Source organism: Callionymus lyra, chromosome 2, assembly GCF_982586985.1.
Source record: "Callionymus lyra chromosome 2, fCalLyr1.hap1.1, whole genome shotgun sequence".
NCBI lineage: Eukaryota > Metazoa > Chordata > Actinopteri > Syngnathiformes > Callionymidae > Callionymus > Callionymus lyra.
The window spans coordinates 44,014,715-44,029,836 of record NC_141819.1 but is presented as its reverse complement, the minus strand read 5'-3'; the positions used below and the strand labels follow the sequence as shown (position 1 = coordinate 44,029,836).

Sequence of the window (15,122 nt, the reverse complement as noted above, 5' to 3'; positions counted from 1 at the left end):
TAAGGCAGATAGCAAACACGCCGGTTTCATTGTCAAATAATTTCCAACAGCCTTAATGTTGTAAAAGGCTGATTACATAACAATGGAACAAAACTGTAGAACGGCAGAAGGAAAGACTGAAATCTACAACCAACACATTATGTCCATTTTGTTTGCAACCCTGACCTCAAAAAACACCATCCTGAAACATTGTCTCACATTCTATGGCACTATACGGTGTCGTCTCAAAGTGGATCACACTTGCATCACCCAGATCTTCAATCGTTTTCAAATAGACTTCTTTATCATGTCTCTGGTCCTGAGATCAGAGATCACCATGTATGAATGCACAGAGATCAACTGTGTTGACAGCAATGATCCATAACAATTATAATCTGGTTTGGGAACAGAAAGTTTAAGACAGCTATCCTAGCTAAAAAGCTTATTAGAAAAAGGCACACACTGTATGTAACAGACTGGAATAAATATGTCAAATCATGTGCATCATGACTGTCACACTACAAAAAAACTTGGGAAGCATGTGGACTTACACACATCAACATAAAATTGAACATTTTCTCTTTTTCCTTCCAACAATTCGACATTTTGAAGTACTTTCATGAGCAGTGGTTAAAAGGAATAAACAAAAATAGAATGGAGGGAAAGTTTTTTTTCTTTTTGACAGGGAAGTTAGAATGTGATTTTTTTTTTCATGAAAAGGACTGAGGTTTTCCTGCATCTCAGTTTCCTTTTCTCGCAGAGCCAAGAATAAAAATCAATGTTTAAAAAACGTATGAAGCATAATCAGAGGGAGGAGGGTACCCGAAGTAAACGTTTCCTCGAGAAAGGAAAAGGAGATAGGAGTTGCATTAAAAAAAAAGAAGAGAAGACACGTATGAAGTAAATCTGTACCAAAATTAAACGTTTCTTGTGTAACCAAGTTTTGCAGCATATAGAGTGAGTGGAGTGATTTGTGATGAGAGTAAGAAAATAATTTGTCACTCACCAACGGTATCACAAGGTTCATCTTTATGAACGCAGAAATCCGTCCTGCGGGAAAAAGAAGATATGATATGTTTACCACTTAGTTGAATTTATTTTGTAAGTAATTTTTTAAGTGGTATAATCATTAGATGTTAAGGGAATTCATCCTCGCTGAAAACAGTGGACAAGCTTTTCACCCACAGGAGGGTCTTTGAAGGTTAATCTCAACTATTTGACAAGTGTTTGGTGGTCTTAATTCAACCATGATCCCTGAGGTTTCTTGTCAGGGGTTCTAGGTAGTATGGAGTAGTAAAAGTTTTAACAGGGATACCTCTATGACCAGTGTCAGAGTCAGGTCTGCATTTCTGGTAAAAAAGTAGGATTTATTTACAATGAGGGTTGAACTCTGCTAGGGATGCCCTTGATCACCAGTTCTTTTACTCCTTTATTCGTTTCTATCTTGTATTCCCTTCATCTAGTTCCTATCCCTTCTTCTTCTTGTCTACAGGCTGTTGTACTTTGTTGTTGTACTTTCAGTGCAGCCAATGTTGAAGAAGTACTTTGGTTTGACAACCAACGGAAAGACTGCCTACTTTCATAACATCTAAAAAAAAACAATCAGGCATTTCCTTCCCTTGGACACTGCTGAGAAGCTCAGCAGGATCAGGCTGGACAACTGTAACTTTGGTAAGGATGCTCAAAAAAATCCCTCTTTTCGTCTCAATGTTCAGGACTCCACCTCCACCTCTGGAGCTGCTACTGGATCTTGGATCTCCTCCACAATAATGTAAATGATCCAGATTTCTCTCTATGACCCTTCCTGGTCTCTGCTGTCATTTTCTATCCTATTTTCTCTCACTGTTTCCCCCCTCTCCCTTTTCTCAACCCCAAAATAAATACTGCTGTATATCAAAAGAAGGATACACAGGGATCTCAGGGGTTGCACAGTAAGATCGTAGGTTGCATCACAAAGATATTATTCTTTCACGCTCCTTGGTTGTAATTGCATCCCATAATACCTGCTTTTCTTGATCTTACGTCAAATCTTAAGGCAGTTAAGTAGAGGTCGTATCCTAAAATTCCTCTTTTCTAAACATAATTCAGGAACAAAGGCAAGAATCCATTACTTAAGAATGTAAATCCTCCACCTCAAGCAAACTGAATTAATAACTATTACTAGGGCAAACCAGGTAGCCATTATATCAAGAATATATTACTAAAATGACCTTTTCTATTTCTTCTCATTTTTCTAATTCATATTTTGTCTTGCATTAAGGCATCTCACAACTAGAATTGACTTCATGTATTTGACCAAAGATCATCAAGAAATGAGACATAAATACATGTTTTGAATTTTTTAAAGAAATTACTGTGTAGCTCATTAATCAGTTAAGCCTGTTAAGACAGGGATGTCAACCTTTGGTGTAAACAGGAAAAGATTTAGTGTTGAGCAGCATGTTTTATGAATGCAGCCACTCCAGCATTTTGTCACACTAAATTGAAAAGGGTGGATGAGAAGATGTTGCTATTCACATGTGGTAGCACTCAGCTCGGGGCAAACAGTTGCACACATCTGGAGGCCGGCTTCTTTACAAAAAGAAGGACCCAATGTTATGTGTACCTAGTATATGCTTCTAGTTAATATGTGATTTCAGTATGCGAGTATTGACTTGTTTTCTTGACCCAGAAAAGATGTTAGAATAGAAACCCCAAAATCTTATCTTGTTATATAAAGACACACATAAATAGCTCTGGCAGCTTCGATTGGTTTGGATCTTGGAATGGTTTTAAAATCATAGTGTTGTTACGTTATGGTGAAGTGATTTTTGTGTGGTACAAAATTTGCTTTACTTGTTTTGAACTTTTCACATAAATGTATTAGTTATTCCTAGATTAACATATAGGCTTGATTATGATGTATGCATACATGAATAGCTTTGTCAGTAGTACAACCCTGCTGCCACTAGCATTGATTCAGCCTGACACGGACACCAAGCTGTGTGCTTTCTCAGGCTTATGTCAAGAGGGAAGAAAATCACAGAGAGTCTTTACTATTACGGACGTTCCTAGGAAGACAGTAAATAAACCACCCTAAGGCTCAAAGTCTTGTCAAATATGCTCCAGTAATTATCATCTTACTCTGAAACACCAAGTTACACATCTGAGTTTCTATTCATGAGGAGAGAAAGAAAGCTGGTGGTGGGCTGTCCGATCCTATCTGTTCCTAAACTTTGGTTAGACTTGAGTAACATGACAATCTTGAGGCATAACGTCCTCATTTTCAACACTAATTAACAAAAATAAGGCTACAGTCACAAATGTTGAAATACCACCTTAATAATACTGACATCTACTTTCAACAAGGACATATTAACTTGCATTATCAGCAATTAATAACAGGGCAATATTCACAAATATAGTAAACTGGAAGAGAAAAAAAAGGTGAAGCAAGAGGTTATCACCTTTGAGTGACTGATAGGAACACTGTTGAAGTGACATGAAATTCTACAGAGGCCAGGCTCAAATACTGTCTTATCATTGCTGAAGAGGCTGCAAAATAGCCACAGGAAACACAGAGCAGGCATGTCACCAGCTCACAAACAATAACTTCATCTTCATTTGCCTTGACTGGTGCAACAGCAGAACAGCTTTCTTGAAAATCACCAGACGAACAAAAGACCACCCCTTAATTTAAGGTAGAATGTCACAACTGACCTGAGGATTCAAACAAAATTGATTCATTTATTCTTTGCTCTTGTATGTAGGGCATGTAGAATCCTAAATGATGAAGGGTAATATACTGCAGAGCCAGAAACAATCCTGCAAGTGGAACACTGAAAGCTGAATAAACAGGCCTCACAGACTAGTGCAGCTCTTATTATGTGTAAGGTCAGGAGCAGTGACCCCCGATCCTGCTCAAGTCCACACATCTACACTAATTATGTCATACACTTTTTAAGATTGTTATGAGGTAAAGGGGATTAAATACAGGCTCTTGGACTCAAAACAAGGAACACCAGCCAAATACAACTATTGAATGAAAAAGAACGTGCTTAAATCAAACAGCTGAATACCATTTTCACAAATTAAGATCTTCTTGACTGTTGTTTACCCTTAATTGTAGTATTATCATGTTTAGTTTTTCCAATTTTTGTTTATTTTAATCTACAGTATATTTGTATTGTTATATTGTTATATTTATTGTTGTGTACCAGTAAGTGAGATTAGATCCTTTAAACCACAAATAGGCATGTAAAATGACTGGTTATTGCAATATGTACAGAAGATAAAGTGTAACTTGTGTAATTCTTACAAGTCATGTACAATATTGCAGAACACACCTTAGGTCAATGGCTCTGCTTGGTTTTTAAAACTATATTGATTACTTGATTACTTAATGGGGTTCCTAAATGCTCAATTACCCAATTGCTGCATTTCTATTGAGATCTGTTGTTTATATTGTCAGGATACAAACCTTGTAACTAGAACAGCTGTGTCCACTGGAGGAATGTCATCTCGTCCCCCAGGTACATGATTGGTGCCAAGGTACCTTGGCCCCCCAAACTCTTGGTACTGCCAATGACAAAAGCTCTCCAAGGACCTTTCACCATGATGCCCCACCTTCAACTTCTCCTGTAGAACATATACAAAACTTGTTACGTGGAACCAATTTATGGCTCTTGTTGAGTTCTGAACCTCGCAATGACATGTCAGCCACACACTGTATCAATTGCTTTTCTCACATAAGCAGAACATCACATCCTCCTAAGAAGCTAGGAAAAAAATTATTATTTTGTTTTTGAGTGCTCCAGGGATATATTGTCTAAAATGTTGTATTGATATGCATTTTGAGTACCAACAAACTCACCATAAATGAATGATTATTCTGTATTAAAAATATATTTAGAAACTGTAATTTTGAAGTCAGATTCTTCAATATTAATACGTCCTGTAGTCGGCACTAACTGCACTGTAGACTTTTGAATCATAAAGGTCCTATCATACACATTCTATCATTAGAAGTGCCATATCAGATCAAAATCTTATCTGGATCCATTATGTATGAATGTTTAACTTTGTCTCAGCAGTAAAAGTATAACAAATATGACAATAAACCATGATCTGTTTTTTATTTTTGTCCTGTCTTAGAAAGAAAACAACATGAAATTTCATCAAAAAGCTTTTGGTGAGAATAATGCAAATTTGTACTATGTTAATTAAAAGTTTTTTTCACAAGATGATTCACTACAACACATGTGAAGTCTCTTCTCCATCTTGCAGGGCGGAGCACAAAAGAAGATAGCAAGCAGGTCAGAGGTCAAACTTACAGGTCGACTGTGAAGCATCACAAGCTTGGTGACACGAATGTTGATCCTCACTCCCAGACTCTGGTGGTGGAACATGTTGTAGACCTGTAGAAAAGGACAACAAGTTCATGCTTGACAAACATTACAAGTAGCTGCTTGCTAACCTTTAATCAAGTGTAACTGTTTAAAATATAAGAGAACATGCGCAAGCTTAAAAAGAGGGAGAAAGAGAAAAGAAATCAGCTCAGATTAGTTAAACTTGGTAAATGGCTCCTCTAGGCTTCCAGTATATTTTACAGTCCCAGCTGGTCAACACCCCCGTCAACCAGCTGTGTTTAGTAGTTTCATGGCTATTATTTGAAGTTAATGGACACACGTCCATACTTGTGCCTTTTCGTCATAACTGTGAACCGAGTAGCTAAATACTTGATTGGATTTTTTTAACACCAGGCAGCATACCCTGGAATTCACCCCATGCAACTGAGTTCACATACACATTGCAACTTTTCTAAGCCTGTCATTATAATTATAAGCATCATTTTCTTTAGTCAGATTCATCTTTAACTCTGCTGTTAACTACAGCCAGGCAGACAGGTTACAGCTGACAAAACAACCCAAACCCAATAACTCATGAAGCAAAGCAACCAAAGGATAACAGAAGCCAACGCAAATTAACTTAGTTGAAGCCACACACAAACCTGCAACAACCAAACTAAGCAGCTGCTTAACTCAGCCATGCCAGGTGTAATTTAGCCCTAAAAAACACTATATAATAACATACTTCATTAACTAACCAGAGAGTGAAGCCACCAAAAAACAAATCTTACTAAGCATAGCACATTAGAGGTAACAGGGAGGCATTACCGTAACATGAATACTTTAAGTATGTCATGATAGGCCACTTCTCTCTTCAAGCATTTCATTGCTTAACATTTGTTTTACACAAACTCTCTCACAAACTGAATTGCTGCTGTCCAGACCAAAAGACTGCTGCTTACTATACACAATAATGGCATTTCCTTTGCGATCATAGCTCATTCAATACACTTGCAAAATGGCAATGTAATGCTCTCCATTATATTTTTGTTCATTTAATTCAGGATTAACAACACTACCATAATTTGTTGATTGATTGACTCTTTACTTGCTTCCTAGTCTGTTTTTGTGGGATGCTCAAATCAGACAAAAATATTAAAATTTCCTGTTTTCATTGAAAACTCCTAAGCTATCCATTCTCTCTCTGCATATGTAAACAATGATTTCTCCAGTGTGCCTGAATTTGCATTGAGTTCTAAACAAGCACTTTTTTTCAAAGTAAAAGACATTTAAGAACCATTTACATGGCCCTGATGAGCCGGAAAAGGGTAACCAACCAAGTTACTGAGCGAGTGGACTCACAAAGCATACAGGTAAACAATACAAAAAGTAAAACTCACCATGTTCATAACAGTTAACAGGAACCTCTGGGCCGCCTCAGCCCCATGATACTGGACCATGTTTGAGTCTGCAACCACCACGGTCTCCACTGTATAAGATTCTTGCAGCCGGATGATGTTTCTTTTTCCTCGACTGTCCTCTGACACGTTTACCCTCTTCTCTTTCTTCTTCCCTGCCACATACACACAAGCAAGGGGCAGCAGTTATGATGGACTTTTCCTGAACAAAACTTGGGAAGCTTTCAAGAAAGTTAACGTCCTAAATTTGTTAAAGACAGACCTTTAAAAGTATGCTAAAAATACAGTTACAAATAATCAGAATTTCAGCTGTGCTATGGTATTTATGATCTTTAAATAGTCTTATTTCGACCTTTACATTTTCACGTTGTCAGAAAAAACACAATTTTCTTTCAAAACAGTGATTTACCAACAAACACAAATGTAACTGTACATGAAGAAGAATCTATTTCTATTCATGGTAATCTGTGGCAATAGAAGAAAAAAGCCCCACAGGTTGATTCTTGGTTTTCAAGCAATCCATTCCAAGCAGAACCTACACGAGAGACCACACACAGTGCAAAAAGGCAAAGACACAGCAAAGCGTATTATGTGACTGGTCATACTGGGCTGAAGTTTCTGGCTGCACAGATGCTTAGGTAAAATGATAAATGAACAGTTATACTTATACAGTATTGGTGGCTAGTCCTGAATTATTATTTTCATGAGTAGCTTGTTTAATCTTTCAGGTTTACATTTTGCTGAAGTAAACCCTTCTTAACAACACCACAAGTGAGTACAATTTGGCTTCTAAATAAAGCTTTATTGGACTCAGCATAAACGTTGGATTGGTTCAGGTGGAGGAGACACTTTAGACTGAAAATACTGAAAGACAGAGAAGTGGTACGATTGTTTTTTTCAGTTAGGATGTTGTTAAAAAGTCTGAGCCTGTTATTTTCCATTATCAGCAACCCTATCTCAGTTTCATCAAGAAATCCTGTTTTATCTTCCAGTTGATTATTTCTTATTTTAGGTAATACATCTCAAGTTACATCTCTATGTTAGTCTCTGGCACACCTAGGCTCAGCACATTTTTTAATACTTCTCCCAACTTAACCAAGTGTGGGACTCTCACTTTCTGTATCTTTCCACTAAAAGTGAGTAATAGACATTGTGTCCAGCAGCACTTTCTATATTGTAATTGTTTTACCTTTCAATAGAGTAAGGTGGTTCATTCAGCCTAACCTTCGATAAGCTCTGCGCTCACTCTACTACTACAAATCCAAAAAGCTCAGCTCTGTCCAATGCAATCTTGAATCCACAATATATGCAGGACAATGTTATGCTGGATCACGCCAGATCAGTAGCATCTAAAATGTAAAGGAGCTGTCTCGCCTGCAGTTAAAACAAAACTCTGCAGGGAGAATTCTTACCAGCTCTTGTAGAAGAACTCACATTTCCCCGATACTTAAAACTCTTCACTGGCTGCCAGTTTCTTTCAGGATCAATTTTAAAATTCTGGTTCTTACTTTCAGAACTATTCATGGTCAGGCTCATCCTTACATCAGTGATCTGATCCAGCCTTACACCCCAGCTTGGGCTCTGAGGTCTGTGGATCCGGATCTACTGATGGTTCCTCGCACACGGTTCAGGACCAGAGGAGAGAAATCCTTCCAGGCTGTTGCTCCTAAGCTTTGGAAAGATCTTCCTCTCCCTCTGCGTTTGATGTAGTCTACTGACTCTTGTGTTTGTCTTATGTGTCTTGGCCTTTTAAATTTTATATTTTAACTGTGTATTGTTTTTTAATGTTAAAGCGCTTTATGATCCTGGTCTAGAAAGGCGCTTTACAAATAACCTTTACTTACTTACTTACTATCTACCCCATCCAATCAATGTAACCAAATTAACCAATTAACTTGAGGGTGATTTGTACATAAATGTACATGAATCTTATACAGGACTCTGAAATGAATTGAAGTTATAATGCAAGAGATTTTACAAAACTACAGTTGTTTACCCCTTTAACCGGATTTTGAGTGGTCATCTAGAACAATACACATCCCACATTAACTTAATTGACACAGAAACACAATTAGTATGGGCAGTACTTCTCTTGATTTAGGTGTAAATAGGTTTTTAATATTTCACTATGCATTTAACTGGCCAGGGACTTAGGCATCAATCTGGGATCGCTTACTCCAAAAACAAACGTTTCACCTTGGAATGTGTTTCTGGGTCCATCTGGTGTCTGTTTAACCAGTTTCCTGGGGTGTATAAAGTGACTGATAAGTGTTTTGTTCCTTGGGAAAATCCAACAGCATTCTGACAAGGCAGGCTAAACTTTTTTAAAGACGCACCCATAGATAGTGACTTTACTGCCAAGAGGCCCAGTGACAACAATAATAAAAGCATTATGATGCATTGTACACCTATCTTATAAAATATAAAGTTTAGGTCCAAGCTCCTAATCAAAGTTCTTCCTGCTTTCTTGAATTTCCAAGTCAAGATTCATTGGTTACCCAATGTATCAACAATGAAGTTGATAAAAGTACTAGTTAATGTAAGCTTAAACAAAACTGCTAAAATTGTTGACTATCGGGACAGTTGACAAACTCCTACTAAAGGCCTTGACACACTCCGCCGATTATCGGGCATCTGGAGTTGCGAGCAGTTCTGTGTGGTCGGCAACCCAAGTCCCTGTGGTGTCTCACCTCCCAGTCTGGAGTCGGCATCCTAGTCGGTTCTAGTCGGACGACAAAAGACGCGGTTCACACGTTCAGTCTTTGCATCTCAGTCGGGCTCAATGGTCAATCTGATTGGTCGAGTGCTAGGTTTAGCTAGCGAACTATTGCAGGACAATGAAACTGAAGTGACAGTAAACACTAGATAAGCAGCGATGGATGAAACCTCACTTTCATTGAAAACTTCACACCAATATTATCAAGTGAATGAAGAAGATCAATACGGTGCATCCAGCATACATTATCAAAACATTGGACCACATCTCATCACCTCCTGCTCCATGAACTCACTCATTTACGTTTATGTCTTGAATTGTTGTCCTATTCACATGCAACCTTCAGGTGAGTCACCTTCATCTCAACATTTGTACATTATCAACGTGTCTGATTCATGGTCATTTTGTGCTAATAATGATACAGAAGGACAATATTGTTGACATGACTTTAATGATTATTCTAGATAATCACAATTATTTCCCTATATCTTGCTCGACACATACGGAAAAGCCCTCCGAGCTGCCGCTGTGAGATCCAGGACTTCACACACTTAATGCGTTTTTTCTGCGACGTCTTTCTTCCACAACATGAAAACCAAGGGCTGACAATGCCAGTAGCTTCCTTTTAATGTGTCGTTATCCATTTTTATTTTATCTTCGTTCAACGGGTGAAAACACCATCCGTTCTCCACTAGTCTCAAAGCATTTCCGGTTTTCACTTCTCTCTGGCGTCAACACAGATGAGCGCCTCTACAGCGCCACCTCTTCTCACACATGCACAGAACGTACACATTTGTCCAGAATCTCTTTGGTGTGTTCCAAGGCATTTTTTCGAGGGACAGAGGCAGACTACATCAGACTACACTTAACTGCCCCACGGCGTCAGACGCCCGACAATCCCTGCGGTTTTTACAAGGCCTCTAGGCAATGCCACTATTTCAACAGTTGAGGGAAAGCGCTAGAAATATAAAAAAAACCTCTGTGAAATATAAACTAATTTCAAAGACTGCACAAAGCATTCAGTCATTTCTTTAATTTACACAGATAACTGTCTCCATGAAGGCATTGTTTTTTCCCTTAACCCTTCAATAGATAACCATGTATGAGGTAAACTACAGTAAGTGCAGGGGTAAGGGCAGTTTCTTAAGAAAAACCTTTGACAGCACATTGTAAAAGAAACCATTCATGCTCTTGCATTCTCGTCCTCCTAACTGTAACAGTATCTTGCTCGACTCAGGCTCATGTAATTAAGATGCTTTTGACACCGTCTCCGGTCTTGAACAGCTGTCTGTGCTATACTATTGCTTTCATTTCCTCTGCTTGCTTTCTACTCTCCTGGTGACTGGCTCCAACTATTTCCACCAGACAGGAATTTTATTTTTACAACAATGATATTCTGTCGTGAAGTAAACATGTGAAGAACCATGCTTTCAGTTACAAAGACCATTTTGAAGTTTAAGCTAAAAAGTGTAGAAGAAGAAGGACACAGAAAAAAATTGAGATTCCTGAGTGCTAGGAAAACATTGCACGTCTAGAGTCTGCAAGAGTTTAGAAGGACTTAGTCTGTTCCCGCATTTTTAGGATTCTCTCACACGGATCAGACCGCATGCCTCAATGCTACCAACTATTGCAGCCTGACTCACTTATACTTGTATCTAGAGCCAGTCCGCTGTCATCCGCCTCTGCTGCACTCAGCCTGGCTATACAGAACTATTACATGAGCACATAGATGTACACTTGTGTGTCTGGGAAATGCTATCCTACTTCTTCCTCTAACAGTTTGAAAACTTGGTTTCAGTGTACCAATATTAGTTATCTGAATGACAAACAAGGCACAACGAACAGCAAACTCTAACATGTAGTTAGCACCAGTAAACCCAGCAATTTGATCCTTAAAGGCAATTATAATGTTGTACCACTGTAGTAAGTTGTGTTCTGCAACATCAAATTTTTATGCAAAAAGATGTTGGGAATTCTGAGTATAGTGACAACAATAGCTGAATAAGAAATGTATAAAATGGTGGCTGTTGTTAAAGACCCCTGCTGCCGCCATATTACTTTAGATTAAATCTGATCCTTTATTCTACCTGTAAAATGTTTAACCTGATATTAATCTATATTCTATTGGAATAAGGACCTCATTTATGCAACATATTGACTGATTATTCACATTTAAATTGGTTGTCAAAACTGTTTGGCAAAGGAATCGGGGTCAGTAGGTGTACCATGCACGCACACTCATGCACACACTTGAAGTCACTCTGCCTTCTCTGGCCTCTTATGCAATCTGACACAGTTTCCTCGATCCAAGCAGACTGAACTTGGAAAGATTTTTTTTTAGAGGGAAGGGAAGGAGGGGAGTCAACAAGTGAGACAGTCCTGTGTTGTGAATTCCAATGGACATGAAGCTGATTCTAACTGTACTGCCTATGTTCTCCTCACAGGATACCACGTCATTTTGGATAAAATGGAAGAGAAGATGTAAGGAAAGGCGAATGGTAAAGAAGTTAATAGAGCAGAGGGAGAAGAGAGAGAAGAGAATGGCATAGAAGAGTGAACAAGAAGTGAAGAGGAGAAGTTCCAGGAAAGAAATAGGCAGACTAGCTGAGGCCAGCAGACATGAATGCGGAGGAAAGAATTTTCTAAATCTGGCACTTTCCTCAAATAAGCTTTAACACAGAGTGACTTTATGTTTTACATTTAGGGATTCCACCTATACACATCTATTAAACAGTACTTTCACAAAACAATCTCAAAAATGATGGTCTACCTCTGAATTCAGATTTAATCTAAACAAAGATCTGAGAGACAGAATCGTGGCAAAGCACATATCGGAGCAAGGGTACAATTAAATTATGTTGCACCTAAGGTTCACTAAAGTAATTTGCTTCCGAACCTGTGTGATGAGACCAAAATTTGAATTGTGGTCTAGATTAAGCAGCATATGTGGAAAACATCTTGCACCATCACCTGCCTAATGCCATCACTATGAGGCTTCCAATGAAATACACTGAGAAAAAACTAAAACCCAAGGCTTTTTAAATGATTGAAGTTATGATTCTTTCGGAAGTATCAGCATCACTTGCTTGATTCTGTCATTAATAAATATTTATGCATAGAGTACATCCTTGTCTATTTATTTAATTAAATAAATAAAACTAGTGCAAAAGAGGCAGCATTTCTTTGAACAACTATAATTTACTCCAAGTGTGAAAGGGACCACAGCTTCACTTCTGTTTACCTGGGACTAGTTAGGCTGAGTTTAGAGTTACATGAGGTACACACACGTGACACATTTTATCTCTGTCAAAGGCCGACACACCGCACCATGGAGTCTGACTTGTGAGAGAGCAGTACTGTGTTCACGTGGGCAAGTCCGCAGAAAGTTTAAATGTGCCAAGAACTATGTTAAACATTGTTAAAACACATGGTTAGTATTTACACATTTGAGTTATCACCATCCACACTTTATAAAAGAAGTTTCCTCTGTTGGAAAGTTGAACTGGCTGCCTGGCACACACAGTACTGCTCCTTTTTCTTCTAAAGAGGAGGTTTTGAACGCTGCGTTTGCCACAGTTCTGCACATATGGAAGGAATTTATTTATACAGGTTGTTATAAGTGCTGGTGGTCTTTAGCTGGAGTGGTGTTATGTAACATTTTGGGGGTGCAGCTATGCTCTCAAGGTCAGTCTGATTCAGAGTGTGAGGTGTTTGATAGAAAAAAGTATCTTGTTTCGGTCTTCAATCACTGGATAAAGGTGTATCAACTGAACAACAGAGCAAGTTAGTGGGTTGAATGAACACACTTCCATGGCTGACTTATGAAGGTGCAACACTTTAGAAACCCAAAGACCATGTTAAGGAACGATTACTTCTGATTTTACTAGCATAGACGGCCAGGAATAATTGGAAACGTATTTCCAAAGCAAGAGAAATAAAAAACCCTTCTTTACTTTTATTTTTACAGAATTGTATTTCTATTTTATTTTATGTATTTCAACTGCGTTTCCAGTGCAACAATAAACATGTTGCATGACGGTGAATCAGCATGGGGTCCTTTGATAAACAGTGCCATAAAATGTGTCTAAGAGGACACATTTTTTAACTTGGAACTGTTAACACAACTGTTGTTTTTTGGACTGGTTACTGCCATTTATGTTAGAAGTGTTACCACTATGGTAATTAAATCCAACTCTAGTCAGGAGTCTGCAAGATTCACCTTTAAAAAAAACAAAAACAGATGACATTCTGAAGCACATCCATAGTTCATAATCACAAATCTGACCTACATTGTTCACGTTTCTACTAAAAACACTTGCCACTTTAAAGGAGAAACCCCCACAGTGAATTCTTTCACCTACACAAATCTATAATCTTGGCCAAGGGACGCCGGAGGTAAGGAAAATATGCACATTATTAATGTGAGAGAGGGGAGTTAGATAGGAGGATCTCAGCATGTTACAACAAGAATTCCGGAGAGAGAGATCCACATTAAATAAGGAAACATCTGCCTTCCCCTCCTACTAGCTGCACTTGAATGCAGATGAAAGGATGATGATAAACCTGGTCTGGGACCTGTGATTTACGCCTGGCCAACTTCACAGCTCTGTGACGTGGTGGACATATCACAGAAATGTACACAACACCAAGTTCCCAATGTGTTCTTTTTCTGATTAAGTTTTCAGTTTTCATGATAAACAACTCACATTAGTAGATATAGTAGATAAATAATCTACAACAATAGAGGGATATTATGGAGAAAACAATAGAACATATGAGTAGATGAGTAATATGACCACTGAATAATTCAATTTATTATGAGTGATTTGCTGAAATCAACGTACAAAAAGGAAAAGATTGATCTAATCCTACAAACTACTTGTGTTCACCTGCATGTGTTTTGACTGGCTGTGTAGTTGAATGTTGGTAATGACTTGGACTGTTTGGACTATTACTGTCAATATTAGTTTACAATACTTTCTCCCCCTCTTCTTCCATCTCACCTGCTTCTGCGGCTTTTTTTCAACCGGTACCAAGAAGCTTGTAGCTAGCTAACGATTTTGACAGGGAAAAGACCAAGATTCCTGCCGTGGAAGACTTTGCTGCTTAAAAGGCCAAGATCTCATGGCCAACTAAAATTCCAAAATATGAGGCAGTATACATCAAGTGTGGCTTTACAGCTAAACAGAAACATTGCCTTAGCTAAACAAACAAAACATGTTGAAATAAAAGAAACTTGTATATTTTTTAATATTGTTTTAAGCATTTGCTGTGTTTTGCCTTGGTATGGTGAGTTTGGGATCCCCTGAGGTAAAGTACACAAATGATAAACATTCATTTTATCACTACAATAAATATAATAATTACTCCACTAATTGCATCAATCACTAGGAAATTAGTTATATCAAAAAGCAAAAACAAAAAAAGGGCAAAAGTGCTTTTGACTCACCATCTTTAGTCCCACAGTACTGGTGCGGGTTAGAATCTGGGGGTGAGTCTCCCATGACCGAGCGGCGCTGTCGCAGGAGTCTGTGCTTGAGACCGGAGAAAGACAGCGAGCGATTGTTTTCTTGCAGTGGTGAAATAAACAAATTGTCCTCTCCGATCTTCACTAACCCCATCTGTGGAGCAAAGTAACAAGACATGCATGTCAAGTATCTTCTCTCCTGAGGGATTATTTAA

At 38.3% G+C, this 15,122-nt stretch overlaps 1 protein-coding gene across 2 annotated transcripts in view; it reads right to left on the bottom strand.

Moving 5' to 3' along the window:
- adamts17 (ADAM metallopeptidase with thrombospondin type 1 motif, 17) overlaps window positions 1-15,122 on the bottom strand; it is a 57,006-nt gene that overhangs the window by 33,461 nt on the left and 8,423 nt on the right. For both annotated transcript variants that reach the window (XM_087785419.1, XM_087785420.1), the window contains exons 3-7: window positions 14,890-15,061; window positions 6,707-6,879; window positions 5,292-5,375; window positions 4,439-4,596; window positions 986-1,029 (exon numbers count right to left, since the gene is read on the bottom strand). In XM_087785419.1, coding sequence (XP_087641545.1) covers window positions 986-1,029; window positions 4,439-4,596; window positions 5,292-5,375; window positions 6,707-6,879; window positions 14,890-15,061 — 631 coding nt within the window. The remainder of the gene's footprint in view (window positions 1-985; window positions 1,030-4,438; window positions 4,597-5,291; window positions 5,376-6,706; window positions 6,880-14,889; window positions 15,062-15,122) is intronic.